Source organism: Diplotaxodon limnothrissa, linkage group LG5, assembly GCF_057381915.1.
Source record: "Diplotaxodon limnothrissa isolate DT_005_m linkage group LG5, D_limnothrissa_male_GT1.1, whole genome shotgun sequence".
NCBI lineage: Eukaryota > Metazoa > Chordata > Actinopteri > Cichliformes > Cichlidae > Diplotaxodon > Diplotaxodon limnothrissa.
Genome location: NC_140600.1, coordinates 18,386,979 through 18,406,880, shown reverse-complemented (window position 1 = coordinate 18,406,880; position 19,902 = coordinate 18,386,979). Strand labels below are relative to the sequence as shown.

The 19,902-nt window shown below is 38.9% G+C and overlaps 1 protein-coding gene across 1 annotated transcript; it reads left to right on the top strand.

The window, feature by feature from the left end:
• The first annotated feature begins 1,259 nt into the window (after positions 1-1,259).
• Positions 1,260-19,626, top strand: inavab (innate immunity activator b). The gene is made up of 10 exons (XM_085354037.1): positions 1,260-1,296; positions 9,848-9,925; positions 14,362-14,495; positions 16,430-16,552; positions 16,640-16,871; positions 16,957-17,010; positions 17,253-17,553; positions 18,210-18,365; positions 18,532-19,231; positions 19,534-19,626. The coding sequence occupies exons 1-10, from the start codon at positions 1,260-1,262 to the stop codon at positions 19,624-19,626; spliced, it is 1,908 nt and encodes a 635-aa protein (XP_085210163.1).
• The last annotated feature ends 276 nt before the right edge of the window (positions 19,627-19,902 follow it).

The window sequence follows — 19,902 nt, the reverse complement described above, 5'->3', positions numbered from 1 at the left end:
CTTGGTTGATCACTGGATGAAAAAAGGCAGAAGAATGTTTTATTTTAGTATCGTATAAGTTTGGGCTCTGGCGTTGTGAGATTTGGTTTCTCAGCTGCCGCACAGGACACTAACCTGTGAAGGGAATCCGTATATGTGAGCCTTGTTTCATTATATTTGAGAGAGTTCTCACTTTCCAGATGACACTACATTCATTTGATTTTTGTTGTTGTTGTTGTTGTTGTTGTTGTTGTTGTTGTTGTTGTTTTGGGGGGGAGGGGGGGGGAGGCGTTACTTAACTTTCCTTGCAGCCACAAAATATGGAAGCTGTAATTTCCATCATTTTGAAAAACTCTGTGTGCTATATTAGCCCAGTCCCTACACATTTGGCATCAATAGGAAGCCCAGGATGTCCCCGTGACAACACAGCAGGAGTCATGTAAACTGCAGAAGTGTTGCTGGACATCTCAGACTTAATTAACTGCTGGTGAAGGATTGCTCAACACTGCGGCTTTTTTTTCTTGCTATATTGTTTCATGTAAGAAACACCAAACCAGCAGGGCTGAAACCACGAGTAGTTCGTGGCTCGAAAACAACACGTAAATGTATGTGAATCATTGGTAACCATATTACCAATGATTTCCGGTATTTGCCAAAAAGCCATTGTCTGTATTTAAAGTGGTATAAATAACTTGTTTGGCAATAATATGTAAAACAAATGTTAAACGTATCCATCATGAATGATATCGAATCATCTTGAGCCACAAACAACATTTCTGTTGCAAGGTAGAAGCCGAAATCAGTTTTTGGCAAAGTGACTGTAATATATCCTTTATTTAAAAGCCACGTAGTAAATCCTGTTTATTTAGTCTATTTACCAATATAAGTAAAGACATTGCATATAAAAAAAACACAAATGGAAACACTGGAAATCAGTTTTTAGAAGATGATCACTTTTTGGCACAACGCGGTTACCATGGTATTTACTTGTTGTTGGCTCGTGTGCTAACTGTTTCCGACGGTACCTGAAGGCAGCTCGGCGTTCCTTTGCCTCAGTGAGCGCTCGGTGTATGCTTTCCAACAAAGTTAGCGGTTTGAGAACTCAGCTTCAGCTTAATGGTTGTTTTCCTGTTAATTCAAGCGGCTAGACTACACTGACGTAACGCTGGGACTCGATTCTGTTTTCTTCCACTCCTTTTTTTTTCACTGTAGCTAAAGTAAACTTCCAGCTCAAATCTGGGAGGCTGCGAGCCAATGGAGCGCAGATTGTATGGATGTAGATGAGGCATGCTGCTAGCAGGCTAACTAGCTACGAAGGTAAGAGCAAGAAAGCTAAGAATTATTATCTTACTTTAACTAGTTTTGTGAAGCATGTTGTTTATTTAGAACTGCTGAACCTAACTTAATGCTGGGTAACAGTGAGCCGAGGGTGAAAGTATTTTTGGGGAAGAGCTGACCACTGAAGCGAAGAAGTTCCTAAACTTTGAGAAACTCTAAAGATGAGGCCCAGCAAACTCAGTGCATCTGACTGAGCGAGTGGATGATACAGTCACACTCTCCTTTCTCAGTTAGATTTACTTTTATTTGTTTTTGTATTCAGTGTGTGTGTGTGTGTGTGTGTGTGTGTGTGTGTATAAACCAGTGATCCTGAAACACTAAGTATCACGGAGTCTGTTTATCTTCTTTTTTAAAATGTGAATTAATTTTTTATGTGATACTTATTTACTTTAAAAAGCTGTTTAAAAAAATATTGGTGTGTCAATTGTTTGCAAACGAGAAGTCAAGCTTGAAGGTGAACCATAAACTGTCTACAGATCCCTGACTGTACACAGAAGTTGTCGGATTGCAACATCCTCTTTGACTGGAAGAGTAAACATGTCTGATCATAAAATGCAAGCCTAATGAAGTACTTTTGCAAGCTTTTTGAAATGTGCACACAGTTTACAGAATTGTTAATACTAGGCATACTCCCAAGTTTGATGCTATTATGCTCCGATCCATGCAAAGGTTATCTCCTGTGCAGTCGTCCCATTGGTTAGTTTCTCATTTCACTTGATTGAAATTTTACCGCAGTCACACATTCCTCAGCATTGACCCAAGGGCAAAAGACAGAAGTGGCTTAACCCCTACTACTTCACTGACCCTCCAGTGCAGCAGTAATTACAAACTCATGCTGTGCCGCCCAGCATTGTTTAAACCCACATAAAACCTTAAAGTTTCCTGATGTGTCAGTCACCCCTAGTTGAGTGTTAGAGAATGAGTGTAAAATTTACTAAATGTGTGAGGCCATAAAAAACGTGTTTGGTATTTGGTGTAAATATAATATAACACTGGGATTTAAGAGATAAAGAAAACTGAAACAGAATATACTGTCATGGTAAAACCACCTTTACCAGAAGAAACACCTTTAATAGTGATAACTTGAAGTAACTTCAGGTTTCTGTATGACTCGCACCATTGAGGTTAGCAATGATCCATTTATATACAGCTCTCTTGTATCCCGTCACAGCGGTTCAATTGAGTTGAAGTCTGGACTTTGACTTTCACAAACACCTCCACAAACACCTCCACTAGACATTAGCTGTCAAGCACAGTGGCGGAGGGGTGATGATTTGGGCTTGTTTTGCCAAATAACTCCAAATAATCCAGGCGTCTAGCAGTCACCAAGTTGACCATGAACTCCTCTCTATACCAAAGTATTCTAGAGTAAATTATGAGCCCACCTGTCTGACAGCTGAAGCATGGTGAGCATTGCAGCAACACAGCAGCAAATCTATGTTAGAATGTTTGAAAAAGAAAAGAATCAAGGTTTTGCAGTGGTCCAATCAAAGTCCAGACTTCAAACCAATTTAATTAATCTAGCAGGACCTGGAGTGAGGAGAGCTGTACATAAGTGTGGGGGGGAGGGGACTCAATGAACGGAAGCCACGTTGTAAAGATTGCAAAGAAAAGTGGGCTAAAATTCCTCCGCAACGATGTGAGAGACTGATAGTCATAAAGAAACTAAAAGTAATTTCAGGTTACTGCTACTAAAGGTGCTTCTGCCAGCTACTGAATCGTGGGTTGAACTTCGTTTTTCCACACATTGCTTCTCAATTTTGATTTGGTTTTTGTTAAATAAATAATGACACTGTGTAATATGTCATTTGTTGCTGGTTGTTTTTACCTGCTAAGGGTATACGTTTTTCCCTCTTTAACCATAACTGTATACTCATCTTTTTAATTGTAGTTTTTAATGTGTTAGGCTTGTTCCCTCTCGGCCACAATTTTAATGCTTGGTTTGCATGTGATAAACAAATTGTTCAGTGATCAAATCAGGGACTTTTCTTCTGCCAAAGTGTGCATGTAGTGTTTTGTTTAGGGGTTTTTTTTGTTTTTTTTTTTCTCACATGTACGTTAGTTTGTTGGAGTTTGAACCAACATGAAGCTTAAGTTGGCTGCAGGCAGTGAGAAGTGTGAAGGTTTGAAACAGGATTCTCTTCCTGTGCGTTTTATTTTTTTGATTTTCTTTTTTTTTTAGGGTTTGTGGTTTATTAGTGCAGCTTAAAAAGTGTTTCACTGGCACACATTTGTCTTAAGTTTTAAAGTATTGAGGACTGGCACTTAATAATTCTGCATTGGCAGCGGCGGTCTAGCCCATGCACTTATAAAAAGGACTCAAGAATATTTAAAGAATTTGTTTTGCCAGCTGCTATGTTTCCTTTACAAAGCCTGCTCTCTGTCTCTCTGGGACTTCTGGTTTATATAAACTACCCATGATGACATCCACCAACTGGCTACCATAACTCTGGATGCTGTGTGTTTGGTATCTTTGTGGGAAACAGTTTTACTAGTCCTCACATCAAGCATGATGGACTTAAACACACTGTTGGTGGACAGCTGCGATGTGACTAATGCGCTTCTGACTGTGAAATGTTACACTATAATTGCATCTTTGACTAGGTGTTAAAATGTGGCTAAACATTTCTCATTTACAGCTTTCTCTCAGTTCCTCTTAACTGTAGTTTCCCAGATCAGTGCGGGGTATTATATGGGCTCAGACGGTCTTGGAAAACCTGTGAGAATCCTAGAATTTAACAGTAGCGTTTTACACGAGTACTTAAAAAAATATGAATTAATTTCTTGTATATGATTTGATGCTGTTTTGTTGTTGTTTTGTTTTTGTATAATGTGCTGCTGTATTGTACTAACAGGCGCTGGTAATAGGTAGGGATGCTTCATCACTACTAATTTGATCATTATTCTCATGGCATTATTTACTCATTAACTATGGATGCATTCATTTAACTTTATAACTGATCTTTGATTTTCCTTGAGCCTTAAATATTGTGTATTTTCAGTTGTTAAGTGAGTAAATCTTAACTAAACATGCAATAGGGAAAAAGCCATTTCTATAAAGAAATGAGGTGCACACATATAAAGTAAAAGATGGGCGTACCCACTGTAGGTTTGACCAAAAAAAAAAAAATCTAAAGCCTCATATTAATAGATACTAAAATTAATATCCAATTAAGATCGCCATTTGCAGCTGTACAATTTCACCTCACTGCTGCTGGATGACAGACACAGGAATTTCAGTGATCAGTAAAGCTTCTGTTTCAACAACAGTGAAGTATTAAACTGTTATTAGAAATGTTAACCTGGCCTGTGCACACTTTATCCATTTAACTGTTAGCAATTGCCCGATAGCGACATTATCATCATGTTGTCATTGGGAACCTGGAGGGTTGCTTGCTGTGCAGAGCAGCGAGGAAATCAAAGTAGAAATAAAGAGTGAAATCCAGAGCAGAACAGCAGAATCAGACAGGTTTCATGCCTGAAGAGCGGAGCTGAGGATGTAAAAAGATGCAGACTGAGACAGAGCAATGTGAACGGTGGATGACAGGCTGCAGGCACATGTGGACAAGATGATTAACTTTGACTTTTTTTCCTTTACAATAATTTATTAAAATGTTTGTTATTTTGTTGTAGCCAGCTGTGAGGTCAGTTTTAAAATGCAGGCAGTGGCCGGTGGTTCAGTCTTTCACAGTGAACATAACACAACTAACACCACACTTTAAATGTTAGGTGTTGTGTTGTTTTCTGTACCTTTTTTTTCTAAGTAGGTTCTAAAATATATTTAACTTCATGATCTCTAATGAAGTTTTCCAATTTTAAAATGTAATCTTAAATACTAATTTTGTTCAATCTAACTTATAATTTGGATAATTAAACATTAAAAAATGAACACTTTCTAAATATCAGTTCATTCCTTCTGTTTTTGCTTAAGGGGAACAAAATCTTTGTCGTGGTATTGAAAATGCTGTTGAGTGTCGAGTGTTTTCCTGTGTATCGGTATCGAGTTTGTAATTCTAGTATTGTGAAAACGCTAACCCTCTATGACATCAACCAGTGGTTTCTGAAGCCCTGTTTTAAAGCCTCGAGATGATGACGTCACTATTTTGGTGTTTTGAAAGCCGATTCGATGAGAAACCACACACTTATTGGCTTCTCAGTAAGTAAATAGCCAGGGGGTTATTTATCCAAACTAAACTTCGTGCTTTATTCAGTATGACATGAAATTAGTGACTTAACCCATAAACTCATATGTTTACTGATGTTGGGGTGATGTTTTCCCATAGATGTCTATAGGAGTCAAGGTCACTGGTGGAAGTTAAAATGAATACATATTTAAGGGAATTCCATGTTGCCTTTACTTTGCAGACCTGGAAGCTATGCCCATGTTTAATACTGTTTATGAGTGCGCTTTGAAAAAGACAAAATCTCAGCTGACTGAAGTAGGTGGTAAGCACTGTTCCCAACTACAACCTTTATTTGCATTATTATTAGGTCAAACTAATGCATCTAATATAGCTTAATATAGTCATACAACTAATACATCTAGTGCTATAATAAACCATAAAAAAGGCTGTTGAACTCATATTTATTTAGCCTTAAAATAAATGGGATGGGCAAACTGTCAGAAAGACCTGTCTGATCAGTTGAGCCACATGAGAAACTAGATTTCCTGAAATTCCCATTTAGAAAACATTTGAAGTCTATTAGGCTGCATTACCTAATAGGCTTAAACCTTTTGATACTGCAGAAGAATTGTGTTTTAAAAATCATTTAGCTTTTGTTTTTGAAGGAGACACCAAATATCGTCTGTTTGTGTATGCAGTTTTCCACGTGAAAGGATAATTACCACTTATTTCTTAAACAGAAATCTATGCATTTTCCTGTTATTTCTGATCATTTGATATACAAAAATGTAGATTATACTTGATTAAATGAATCCTAAATGAGCAAAAGCATTTAAATGGGAGGAGGGTATTTTTCCTGGGTCTGAGGTGCTCAGAAATCTTCAGTGCAGAAAAACCCACCTAGTCAAAGGCAAACTTGAAAGTCTGACATGGCTTAGTATCTGTGAAATGTGTTGAGTAGTGCTCACAGTGTGAAGTCTTAAGTGTAGAAGTCACTGAACCAAAACCTTGCTGCTTTCTCGGTGCCATGTCATTTGAGATCTGATCCCCGAGTGTCTGGGAATTGCTGGACCTTTTTGCGGGTGTCTGAGCACCAACATTCCTGGAAAGCCAAACTGAATATTGAGATTCAGAATGAATGTGAACCATGCAAAGCAGGTGCTCTGTAAATCACGTGAACTATGCCAGTACCATTTGTTTCCCTCTTTTCAGTGCAGGAGGAAAGAGGTGGATGCAAAAAAGCCTCTGTATGGGTAGACCGGAAGTAGGTAGACAGGTGGGGGAAGTTTAAGGGGACACACGAAAATCTATGCTAGTAAAGTTTAAAATTCATGATTGCGTGTTGTTGTTTTTTTTCTCTGCTTTTAATCAACCAGGAGATGGCAGTAAACATGCACTGACTCTGGTGTTCTCATCTTTGGTCTGTACTACCTCAAACTCTCACAGTTATTAGGAATAGTTTATAATGATCATAGTGAGAAAATAGAAGCCCAACTCTGTGAGCGAGTCATTTAAATGCAGTTATGAAGTCATAGAGTCATTTAAACCAGATATGAGCTCTGTCCCACAAACAAATTTCCAGCCCTTAAACAAATCACAGTGAACCAGGATCTTTGACTGCTGCAATCCGGCTGCTGATAAGGATAAACTTACTAATAAATAATGAGCTCATGATTAATCTCTTGAATGACTTTGGTGCTAATTAATCTTTTGGTCTATAAAATGTGAGAACAGAAATTTGCAATTTTTTGAGCATGAAAATAGTATGTTTTTGCTTTTTTGTTTTGGCTAATAACAAAAAAAGTCTACCGTCTATTTTTTTTTTTTAACAATTTGTTTATCAATGAATTAAAGTGTTATTGTCAGGGGGCCAATCGATATTGCATTTGTCATGAGACGCACGTTTCAGTCAAAGATGGCCCCACCCATCTGTAAGTGGACTGATAAGAGCATGAAGTGACTTGTAATTTCTCGGTGTGTTGGTCATTGTTGTTGACACAGTTTCAAGCTCACACAGGAGTCGAGTTATGTGATACCATCTCAAGTGTTCAGCCCTCGCTGTCCGAGGCCACACCTCTTCAGCAAGCAGCGCTTTCTTAGCGGTGAGTCTCTCGCTCCTGCCCAGATTCTGTGCGGCTCAGGTTTTGTGTATCGCCGTTCAAGTTGGGAATTCTGTTGGACACTTTTCACTGGTTGGATTTTTGAGTTTTCCATGAAGTAAAGTAAGTTTGTTTGTTTTTTGTTTTTTTGTCCTAATGACATTCTTCATAAAACCTACAAACGTCCATGTGCGTTAACTTGGATTAATGTAGAATATCTGTAATTGTACTATTAATGTGAATGCTTATACACAATGAAATTCTTTTACTGAAACTGTTAATTAGTTGTCCTCAAGGATGTAAAGTTGTTCAAAAAATATTACAAACAAGAAAAATATGTTTTACCGGCAGGTAAATCACACCAAACCAAATGCCTACCTGTAAACACTTGACAAGTTTCAGTTCGCTTGCAACTGAGAATGCAACTTCATCCATGCGTGGAGGATAGATGAGTGCAGATTATTTCCTGGGGATTTTAACTTGACTTCAACTTGCCAAGTGGGAAACGGAAAACTCAAAAATGCTCCAAGGCATATAACTGGACTCCCCAGATTTTAATGTAAAGGATATGCTTTGGTGTATTGTTGGAAATGAAAATCAACGTTGAATAATCATACCGTTGATTAAAATGTCTCAGAATAAAGCAGACTAATTGTTTCAGTAACTGAATTGTTTGTACTGACATTATTTGGGCTAATAGAATTAGTGGTGGCTGTTAAGGCTTCATTGAAAGAACATTGATTGATCAGTCCAGTGGTTCTGAAAGGGGCGTCTTTGGCATACTTTGCTATAAATCTTAAAGTTTTGCTGCATCATTTAAGTCCATTTCCACAGATTTGGACCATTAATGTGTATAAAATGAGAATGCTGTGTTCGTTGCTCCCTCCTTGGTTATCTCTGGGCTAGAAACTGATAAGATTGTGACACATCGCTTTAGTCTCGTTCACTTCTCTCAGGGTTGTAACGAGCTGTTCCTGCTGCTGTGCAGCGTTGTTTATTAGTCAAACAGCTAAATCAGTGTTAGGATTATGGAGATATCCTTGGCAAATCTTCTTCCCAGTAAGGGGTCTGTTTTGAGGCCCAATTAGAAGTGGGTTTATTTATCATTTTGACTTGCATGTACTTTAACAGTATGCAAGTGTAGTTAAAAACAAAAAACTGTTGTGTACTGTGTATGATTATGTTGGTCCAGACAGTCGCATGAAATTTGGTGGCACTCCTGACCTATGGATTTTAAAGATTGTGTCGGTGTATCTGCCAAAGATGTGTGGCTGCGTCTATTTATTTATTTATTTTAATTGCTTGGTTTGAGATGTCAGTGCTCAGTGATGAGGTGGCTTTTTACTGTTTTGCTGTAACTGTGCAAAAACACCTGGCAGTTATCTGTGATTCAGAGGTGTGGAGGTAACAGTCACAGGTTTGTGGATGTATGTCATGGTTATGTCATTTTTAGAATAGGATAAGATAATGGGATACTTTTATTTTTATTTAATTATTTTTGAAGATCTCTGCATGTTTCCTGGTGTTTACCCAATAGATCGACTAACATTAAACTGGTTCTTGTATGACATAGCTGACTTTACCTTGGGTAGTTGTTCCTTTGCTTTCTAGTCTTAGCTGAAGTTAACCAAGCCTGTGTGCTGGAATGCAACCACAGTGGCATTCCTCTGTTCACTCAGTTAATTATTAAACTTCCCAGTTTTTATTTGCCACCAGATGGATTTATAACTCATGCATTGTGAGCCAGCTATGACACGGAGTGAGTTAGTGGCAATCATGACATCAGAGCTTAACAAACAGGCCGTCACAGGAAACACCCTAGACTTGACAACACATATGTGTACTCATGCTACACAAACGTGTGCTGTGGAAGACTGTGACTACACCTGTCTAAGAGTTCAAAGAGGCAAGTCACACCTGAATCACTTAAGTAACAGGTCACAGATTACGTAATGGGCGGTCTTTGCGAAGCTTGTGTGTTAATGATGTTTTCCTTGGTTTTAGGTTTTTTGTTTGTTTTTAATTACGCTATTGGTTTTATTTGAAGCATAATGTCTAGTTATTTAGGATTATTCTCAGTTTTTTCTCCTTGCTGTTGGATTATCTTAGGTCGCAGGCTTTGTGAATAAACTCCCAAATTCTGTATCAAATTTGCCAACACTTGCTTTGTCCAATTCAGGGCTATGACACTAAAAAGAAAAAGAAAAAAAGAGGCTGTCACTTTAAATTAAATGAAAATGAAATTCTTACTTACGTAACAGAAGGACATGGTATGTGACATTATCTTTTGCCTCCACTGAAGAACAGGAACAGGAAGACCATCTACTGACATGGAGGGGAACGGGGAGATCAGCGACACTGACAGCGGCATCATTCTTCATTCAGGTAAAAACAAACAAAAGATCAGTGTTTCAGCATTTATTTATTTTTAAATGTCATAGCACGCTTAGTAAAAAAAACTATGCACTCTAATCATTGCACATTGCAATATGATCATTACATTTGATATAGAGTTGAGATTTCAAACTGTTCCCCTGAGTCTGTGTCAGTATAGAACAGCTACAGGCAGGAGGAACAAACTGGGCAACTTTAACAACCTCAAATGCTTTCATTAATGTGAAAGTAGGAAGTAGAGTTAAGTGCTAGACAGAGATGACAGTTGTAACTCAGCATGAAAAAGCCATGTGAAAGACCACTTTTAATTTCTTCACCTTTTTTTTTGTTTCCTCGCATTTCAAAACAACTAACATACAAAGAAACTAATTTCAGTAATGACTCTTTGTTGTTCTGTCTTTTAGTTTTTCACTTGTTTTTTTTGTTTTTTTTACTTGAAGATGTCAAACCGTGTCCATTCTTTGAAATATTGTGGTTTAGTAACAATGCGAATACTTAAAACTATACAAAACTGTCAGTCAATTACAATCCACACAGCTTTATTTCCACAGGCTGAAGACTGAAAAGTCATCGGCCTCACTAACTGACTAACTAGTCCAGGGGTGTCAAACTCAAATACACAGTGGGCCAAAACTCAAAACTGGAACAAAGTCGCGGGCTAACGTTAATATTTATTGAAATATATTTATTCCTCCAGATATAAGAATGAATCTTTTCTTATGGACTCAAACACGTTTTGCTGAAAAACTGAATATGGAACAAGCAAAGCTTAATACTAAACAATATATATATTAGCTGTATAATACCAGTAGGCCAGCTCTAATAGTAATTTGGTTTGGCTTCGCGGGCCAAATGTAATTAGGCTGCGGGCCAAATTTGGCCCGCGGGCCAGAGTTTGACACCTATGAACTAGTCAGGTCGTACTCCTACATGTGTGTGACTACACTGAGCACTGATGTTCCCCTCATGTCCAGTTTGCTGGGCGAGGACCTGTAACACAAGAGTGCTTCGTTTGCAATTTATACGGCAGTAAACTACTTTTTTTTTGTGGGGGGGGGGGGGGGGGGGGGTAATTGAGAAATGCAAAAAGAATCATCTGATTTCAAAGGTAATGGACCTTTGCAGTAAGATGGAGTAAACTTTGTTTGACATACAAGGTCAGGATCTATGTCAATCTATGTCCATGCAAACTCCATGAATCCCCTCTTTTTAACGGTGTGTTTCGATCATTACCAGTGAACGGATGCAGAATTAAAGCACTTTGGAAGATTCTTTTGATACACCCTGTATTGCAGACAGTTAAAATAAGATCAACACTGTAACTACTGGAAAGTACGGTTGTTCTTGATTGCATCATTGCAATGATTCTCATCTGCGTCTTTGCTTGGTTTTTCCCATGCAGTGTGTCAATTATCAAAATGGTAATAGACTATTTCGATTTGAAACAGGCATTGAAACCCACATCTGACCTGTAAAGCATAAAGTCATTTTTCCCAGTAAAGCCTTGCTTTTGCCGTAAACGAGTGCTGAAACTGAGCAAACACATCAAACCAGATAAATTTATCACAGCACATGCTTTCAAGTCACTCTTAGTAAAACCTAAAGTATATTGTATTTTTAAGCAACAGTGTCGATGATTTCTTGAGATCACTGCTAACTTAGCAAAACAGTATCCTTTTAGAAAATAACAGAATTCATCCAAACATTGACTTATACCCTGGTAGCAGAAAAATCAGTTATGTTCTCGATAAAATAATCTCCACTAACTTTTCACTTTTAAGAAGTCATTCCTTCCCATTCAAGGTCAGGTAGATGTTATCTACCAAGTTAAACAAACAACAGGATGAAATCAGTGCAGCAGAGACCATAGTTTTCATTCTTCCCATTCATGGAAACCTTTTGTTGCCTACAACCTACACAATGCAACCGCTGCTGACACTTGGGTCAGAAATTTGGACGGTATGCTTGTAGTAGCCATTGTATTCAGAGATGTAAACAGAGATGAGGAATAGCTAAAAGAGGTTATGTCTGCCTAACTCTATAACCACTTTTTTGTTTTATTTACACATGAAAGCATCTTATTTCAGTTGTTACAGTTCCATAACTTTAGGGTCAATTCAAACAACTTTGTGAGTTTTGAAATATAAGTAATGCCCCTTAGGAGGACATAATGAGATGTAAAAACATTTTCACTTGTCAAGATCTAATAATATCTTGTAACAGTGAGTAAATAGACATTTTTGTTATTGAACAACTTTAATAAATATCCAGCTACAGCTTTCATGAATTTGGTGCAGTAGGAATGAAGTCCAACAATGCAGCGCACATACTGATCATAGCAGAGCAGGGCGAGTTGCTTGTTGGTCACAAATGCAGGGTGGAAGAGGTTAAACAATTTGCCTGCCCAAAGGCGCAACTGGGCATTTTAAGTTCAGCCCTGGTAAACATGCGGGTCTTTGTATTCTGTCATTTTTGGGGGAAGGATTGCCACAGTTTACTTCAGGGTGTCAGTAAAGTTGCCTCTCCACTTTGGTTATCTTCCTCACAGTATCATATAATTAACGGCAAACATTAGCTGTTTTGTTTTTGCACACACATTAGTTTCTGCTGATTTGCTGTGGCCCCTCTGAAATTCCTCACGCCCTAATTGAGCCGCATGATCTTTGTTCTATACAATGAAAAAATGTCACACCAGAAAGAATAGGGTGATTATGACTGTGAGGAAGAGGAATTTCTCAGCCTATTGTAGTGCTGTCACTCTTTTTTTTCTTTTCTTTTTTCTCCTGTCGCGCCTCATATGTTTGTCAGTACCTGCAGGGATTCTGTTAATAATCTCTGAAGGTATGTGGTGCTTAATGGATGATGCCTGAAACCACTCCCATAAGCCGGAGACCTAATGGCATTAGTCACCAAGGCTACAGACAGCACCAGTCGAACGCTCGCGTTGTTTATAGTTACAGAGAAGCTGACGGTTATTTTTCTTCAGTGTTACTAATTAAAACAGCAGATAAAACAAAGGATTCGTTCTTCTGTCCACTGTTATTGTTGCTTTTAGTTTCAGTGGCCTCCATTGTTAATCTGCTTCAATGATATGACTGAATAGATTTACAGACATAAAAGTATACATCATAAACAACCCTTTTATATACACACCAGGAAAAAAACTAGATTTAAACGGCACAGTACAGATAAAATATGTGAGTACAATTGAATTTGTATCTCCATAGTAGTCTGACTTCTCTGTAAGTATGACATTGAATGATTTTTAGTGTCTTTAATCAGTTTCTTGTTTTTGTGGTGAATTTCTTTTAAGATCCAGGCATTTTTGTGCACACAGAGTTGTCACTTTAGCACAACACATTTCAGAAGCAAAATGAGGATGGTGCTGAAACCACACATCTGCAACACAATGTCAACAGAAACTGAGCATGTTAAGCTTCACAAAGGCGGGAGTTGTTGCAGGACTCTTCTTTGGAATCGAATCAAATTTGTCTTGGTTCAGCCAATGAACCAGCAACGTGTATGTGCTTTGGTATCTTTAAGAAGAGCTGACTGTTTTCTGTATTTACCTTTATGAGTGATGTCAAATATCAGGTGAAAATAATTAAATATTGTGTGTTTTAGACGATTCACTGCTTTTCATCTATTTTCCTTTAGTTTATTTGGACAGGTTTATTTGAGTTCTTTAGCCATCCATCCATCCATCCATTCATTTTCTGCTGTTATTCCGTTTTGGGGTCACAGGCCCACCACATTTTATGAAATTAAATTCAAGATGTTTTAAAAGTTGGAGGCTGACTCATCAGGCTGTGAATCTTATGGCTGTCCCTGTTTGACCTCCATTGGAGTTGGACAGTAGCATGCTTAGATGTTTCTTTAGCTCTGAAGTTTACTATTCCTCTCCCTGCATATGTGTGTAATTATTGTACATGTTGTGTAACCGCTGTTAAGATTTCAAATCTCGGTCTAAGATTTCAAATCTCATTTTTCTCGGGTGTTCTTGGTAGTGTTTCTGTCATCTTGCTGATACACAATGACAATCATCACTGAGTTTCTGCTTAAGTTACAGTTGTCACAGGTGCTTTTAATTACTTTTTTTTCTTTTGGATTTAAGTGTCATTGGAGATTTAAGCTTTTGCTTTACCTTGTAAAGTCTTAACCATCAAGTAACTGACAGAAAATTATTTTTCTTTGAAAGTGGAGTGTTTATTGAACCTTTTAACACATTTTTCTAAAAAAAAAAAAAAAAAAGAAATTAAATATATCTCAGATTTTTCTGGGGGGGAAAAATCACATCGATGATGCTGAGGTCCCAAAAACACATGCATCAAATATAATATATTTTGTATTTATTATGTATTTAAATAAAGAAATACATGAATGTCACATCATCTCAGATTTGTTCATATGCTCCTTTGCTATTGCAGGGTCTGACAGCCCAACAACCCACACAAAGGATGTGACCACACACACACGGGCCATAAAGATCAAACACCAGGAGCTCCAAGAGAAGTTAGAGATGTGCATACATGAGCTGAGGAAACTGTGCATCCGAGAAGCTGTAAGTAACGCTTACTCCACTGGTCATCCACAGATCAACCGTTTAAAACCTGGCGAGGCTGCATATCACAATGAAACATGTCACAGAACAAATGAGTCACATCTAATTCATCTCTTCATTAAAGTCTTAATGGTTTAAGTAGATCTACACAAAGTAAAGACAATTGTTAGGAAATTAAGCAAGCTGTCACAAGTACAGCTTTTGCTCACACTGGAAGCACACTGCAGATGATTCAGCCTCCGTTTATGAAGGATTAAAGTGGTGGGGCAGTTTTCTTGTTATGTTTTCGTGTTAAGTGACCTGCAGGAGGGACATTTCGTGTTTGTTTAATGACAATATTGGTAGCACAAGTGGATGCACAAATATGTATGAATGCAAAGTGACTGAGGATGGGACGCTAATGCGAAATCACAGGACAGTCATAGGTTGCAGTTTTTACATGCTCCATTTCCAAATCAACCCTTCCATCCTTTTTAATCACTTATCTAATACATGGTTGCAGATGAGCTGGAACTGATCAACAATCACCTCTGGTTTTAAAACCAGAGCGACGGGCAGTTAGGAGACCCTGGTTAGAGGATCACAGCTAGTTTTTGTTAGCAGCCTAGCTGCTATATTTTGCACCAGTTGGAAATAATCTATGAAGGACTGAGAGATGCAAAATTGAAAAGTGAATTGCAATAATCAAGGCAGGAGAATATTAAAGTGTGAACTAAAAGTTCCAGGAGATTGAATGACAGTAAAGGTTTGATTTTTTTTTTTTTTTTGTGAGTTGAAGTAAACAAGATCTGGTACACTCTGGTCAGGTCTCCAGTCCATCACAGAGAATTTTCAAATCACAGGAAAAGATATGAAATTTTAGCTGATTTCAAAAGTGAGTCATTCAAAATAGTTCAGTGCCGCAGTGAGACTGAGACGTCATCTCAGCTATTCTCTCTTTTCCTTTTAGGCCATTTAAAAGGAATAAGGCCAACACCAATTCTAACTAATGCATTTTCAAGGTTATCTCCGTTATCCATCGTACCTGTTCTGTTATCCCATTTCCTTTCAGATAGACCGTGGAGAGAAATCAGTCCATGTAATGTGGCTGTAGTGTATGAATGCATTATAGCTGTTAAAGACTTTTAAGCAGTTTCAGCCTCAGTTTGGATCCAGCATGAGACTTTTTTTCACGTCGTTATTTTTTCACGTCGTTATTTTTCATGTTAAGTCTTTTCTCTTTTCTATGAAATGAAATCTAGAAATTTCCCAACTGGACACACAGATTCAGGCATGTTCATGACGTGCATGGGTGCTCCGGGGTAAAATCCCAGGCCAGATCATTCTTTCCTGCTGACACTTGGGCAAGGCAGTCCTGTTGGGACATGCTCTAGGCGAACTAATGAGAGTCATGATACCTCTCCCAGAACTCGGTGACAAAAGAATAAGTAAGCTCATTGGCTACACGTGAGATTTTGTCTGTCTGTAAAGGCGGTTGACTTTGAGTAACTCAAAGTACGAGCCTCTTTTGTCTGATCTTTAATGAAATCGGAAACAGTGCTTTGCTTTTCTCTGGGTTCAGTGAAGACACGGGTACTTAATACAGTGGGAAAGTGAAACCCAAAGAATGTGTTGTGAAAGAAAATCTCTGCAAATGCAAAATTGTGCAACCACGTCTCTGCACCTATAAGTCTGAACATGTAAAGAGATAAGAGGTAGATACTTGTACACCATTTCAGAACTACAACATGGAGATGGTTGAGTAAACTGAATGGGGAAAAAAAACTGCCAGGAACAAAACTGAAGAGATTTATCGGTGTTGATTTTTAAAAGAAGCCTGGTTTTGATTGACCATTTAACCAAGCTTCTGTGTATCCTTATAAAAATAAACTTTCATTCATGCTGAGATGTTGCTTTAGGGACATTTGGATTTTAATTAGTTACATATTGTTTAGGAGCTGACGGGCCGGCTGTCAGAAGATTATCCTCTGCAGCCAGGAGAGAAGGCCCCGCAGGTTCACCGCCGCGTTGGAGCTGCGTTTAAACTTGACGAACTCAAAATCCCTCGAGGAGCAGAGGTATAAGCCAAATTTGGAGACTGCACAATGGAATAGTGTCCTCTTGTTGTTGTCTGTCTCTCTGCTAAACTGCCGTAACCTTTGCAGGATTCAAAATTGAGTTCAGTCGACGCTTCTCTAGCGCTTCAGATGAAGATATATGAAGCTGCACGGAAGCTCTGTGAAGAGGAAAACTTGAGCAAGTCTGTGAGGAAGAGCCGCCTGCAGCAGTGCAAAAGAGAGGAGAAGAAACTCGAGCATCTACAAGAGACGGCCTTCAGCCTTCGACTGGAGCATGGCCGATCATCACCACTCCCTGCCCTCAGTGTTACGCAACAAGGTAAGGTGACAATTCAAATCATAACGGCTCTTCATAGAAATGTTTAATTTTAATACTGAGTGTCTTTCGGTTTTGTTTTTTTTAGATCTTGGCACATCTGATGACAGCTCTCTATCTGATTCTGTTGTGCAAGATGAAGGTAAGGTTTTTGCTTATTTCTTTGAAAGCACTTTTTTCCTTCTTTCATTTTCTTTGGTTTAAAACCCTCACAGAGTTTATTAGATGACTAGTTAACCACAGAAACTTCACGAGAATTCAAATGTTTCCTAAATAGTGTCATTCACAAAGGTAGAGAGTCTGTGGTGACAATAAATGTTATCCATGCAAAATTCTTTACCATGCGCATCATTTGTGGGGGGGGTTTGTTCTGTTTTTTCCTAGAAGTCACAAGTCAGTCTTCACAGCCTTCTTCAGGACTCCCTTATCCAGCAGAGACGGATCCTCCCCAGCTGCTCCCTCTGTCCACGCAGTCTTGCGTGGATGGCGCCTACATTTCTCCATGTGTGACTCCGCAGTCCCTGCAGCTGAACCTGAGTCACTCTCCCCATCCAAGCATTGACTTGAGCTTTACCTCGAGGCCAGCGTATGACCTTCCTCCCATCGAGCACTCCCCATGGACCGAGTCAAGTCTTGACCAGCCCTACCAGAAGAGCAAGAAGTCGCACTCGTCCGTCAAGATGAGGTAACCCAGGCTATCCATTATAACTCCTTTCCTGTTTATCAAGTTGTGAGGATTGGAATTGGAAACACAAATTATGATTTGTGATGTTATGTAAACGAACGTTGGATTCTTTGGAAGGAATCCAGTTGGATTTTTTCCAAAGAACCCGACGACCAAATGAGATTTAAAAAAACAAAAAAACATCCTTTCACTTCTAAAATCTAAAAGGAAACTGTTAATTAACACGTTAACAGTGTAAGAAATTCCTTTACTTCAAAACAGGTCATCTTCATCTACTTTAGAGAAGCCATTTTTAAAAAGTAACCTTGTTTTCACTACAACCATTAATGCTCTGAATTAAATAGAACATGTCAATACTGCCATTTGTTTTTGCAGCAGTCAGTGTGCAGAGCCAACTGTAACTCTTTACATAATTATATATAGAAACTCCTGCCCCTGATAATGTGTATTCTTCTATTTGTTTTCATTTCTAAAAGGAACAATTGCTGTTTGCCACAGTATTAAATCACTCAATGTTTGACATGTCAAAATGCATTTATCAAAGTGTGTGTGCGTGTATATGTCCACACTGTCCACCCTTCATGTAGTACCCACATTAACCATTCATAAGATATATTGTTATATTAATTAATTACTCTCCTATGTTGTGTGTTCAGCAGCCCAGCCAAACCTGAGTCTTTGCCACCCTTGGAAGCTTGTTTAGCACAGTTGGCTCTGCCTGTTCAACTTTCCCATCTAAAGCTGAGTCGCACCCAGTCAAACAGTACACCCTCCACCCCAGAGATGCGAGTGCACAGACAGCTCTCCCTCAGGTAGCTATACCTCACACACATCTGCATGTTGAAATTGCACCCTGTGTGGTGCTCCTTTACAGAATGGATTATTTAAGAATATAGTTAAAGTTATTTAAGCCTCACGCAGTTTCTTTGCAAAGTAGCTTTGTTATTGTGTTTGTTATAATTATTGTGGTTTGCACAGGCTGTCCTCTCCTGACTCTGCATTTGAAAAGGAGCGTGGTCGCCCCCGAGGCCCGAGGAGGCGGCTGACCGAATACTCAATAACTTTACCAGAGACTCCATCTCCTACACTGAACTACAGAAGCCATGCTAGCTCTGAGGACAGCAACTCTGAAAACTCGTTTCCTTCTTACAATAGCTCCCCGTGTCGGGAATTGACCGGTGATTTGCCCAAACAATTTCCATCTGCATTCCTGCTCCCCAGCCCAGTTGGCAGCTATGGACCTCAAGCTTTCCCGCATGCTGGCTTTTACCGTAATCCCCGGCAGCAGCCCAGTCCTGGTATTCCAAAAGCCTATTACAATGAAGAACTGATCTACAATGAGATGGATATACCACGGAGCTATTTCCCCCAGCAAGCTCCTTGTTCCTCGAATAGATATGATTATAGATATAAAGACACTGCAGTACCTCACCAGCGAGTACAGAGGCCTTTTGCTCCTGATATTAGAATCACCCCGCCAGCAAATTGGGACCATCCACACTGCCACGCTAATGGTCTCCCACGACAAGCAGTGAACGAACAGCTAAAGTCGTGGCACAGACGCAGTCAGCAAAGAGCGCCCAGGTCTCGTTCCCTTGACAGACAGGGAGCAGTGCGGATGAAAAACATGTTTGTCGGAGAGTCGCCCTGCTACCAAACTCAGCAGTACCATGAGCAGGTAAATGAGCTAAGCTTATTCTTGTTTTCAAAGCATTTCATTCTGCTTTCTTTAATAGAGTCATAAGTAGGTGAGAAATTGAACAATACGTAAATGCTGATATGATACAGACAAAATGTTTGCATTGTGATGATCTGACACAGTAACACTGTTCACCTGTCTCAGTTTTTAAATGCTGGCAGCTGTTTGAAGTGAAAGTGAACAATTACTTTGTGTTGCTGCGACAGGGAGAATACGCTGCTTTTCACTGCTGTACGTACGTCTCAACATGTTCATCTTTTCTTTCTGTTGATCATTTCCAGGTTATTCAGAGAGGAACTCTCCACAGAGCTGTAGAGGGTGCTCAAGGCCGCTGGTTTGGAGAGGACGCCTCTCACTTTTACAGCCAAGTATAAAGAGAAGAAACTTGGATGCCAAACTTAACTCTGTTAATGTAAAGGCAGCATATTTTCCCATTATACCAAAGTGAGATAGAAAATTGATATAGAGGAATTTTTTATTTCTAAAAGGACTTCTCATGAAAGTTTTTGTTATCCTGGAGTAAAAAATTGGAGCGTCTTACAAAACAATGTTACATGGCACAGCACTAACTATAGTTTCCAGGTTACCATAAATCAGACATCCTCAGAAATGTGAGTGCAGTGTTTGTTTGATTTTCTTTGTTTTTTGGC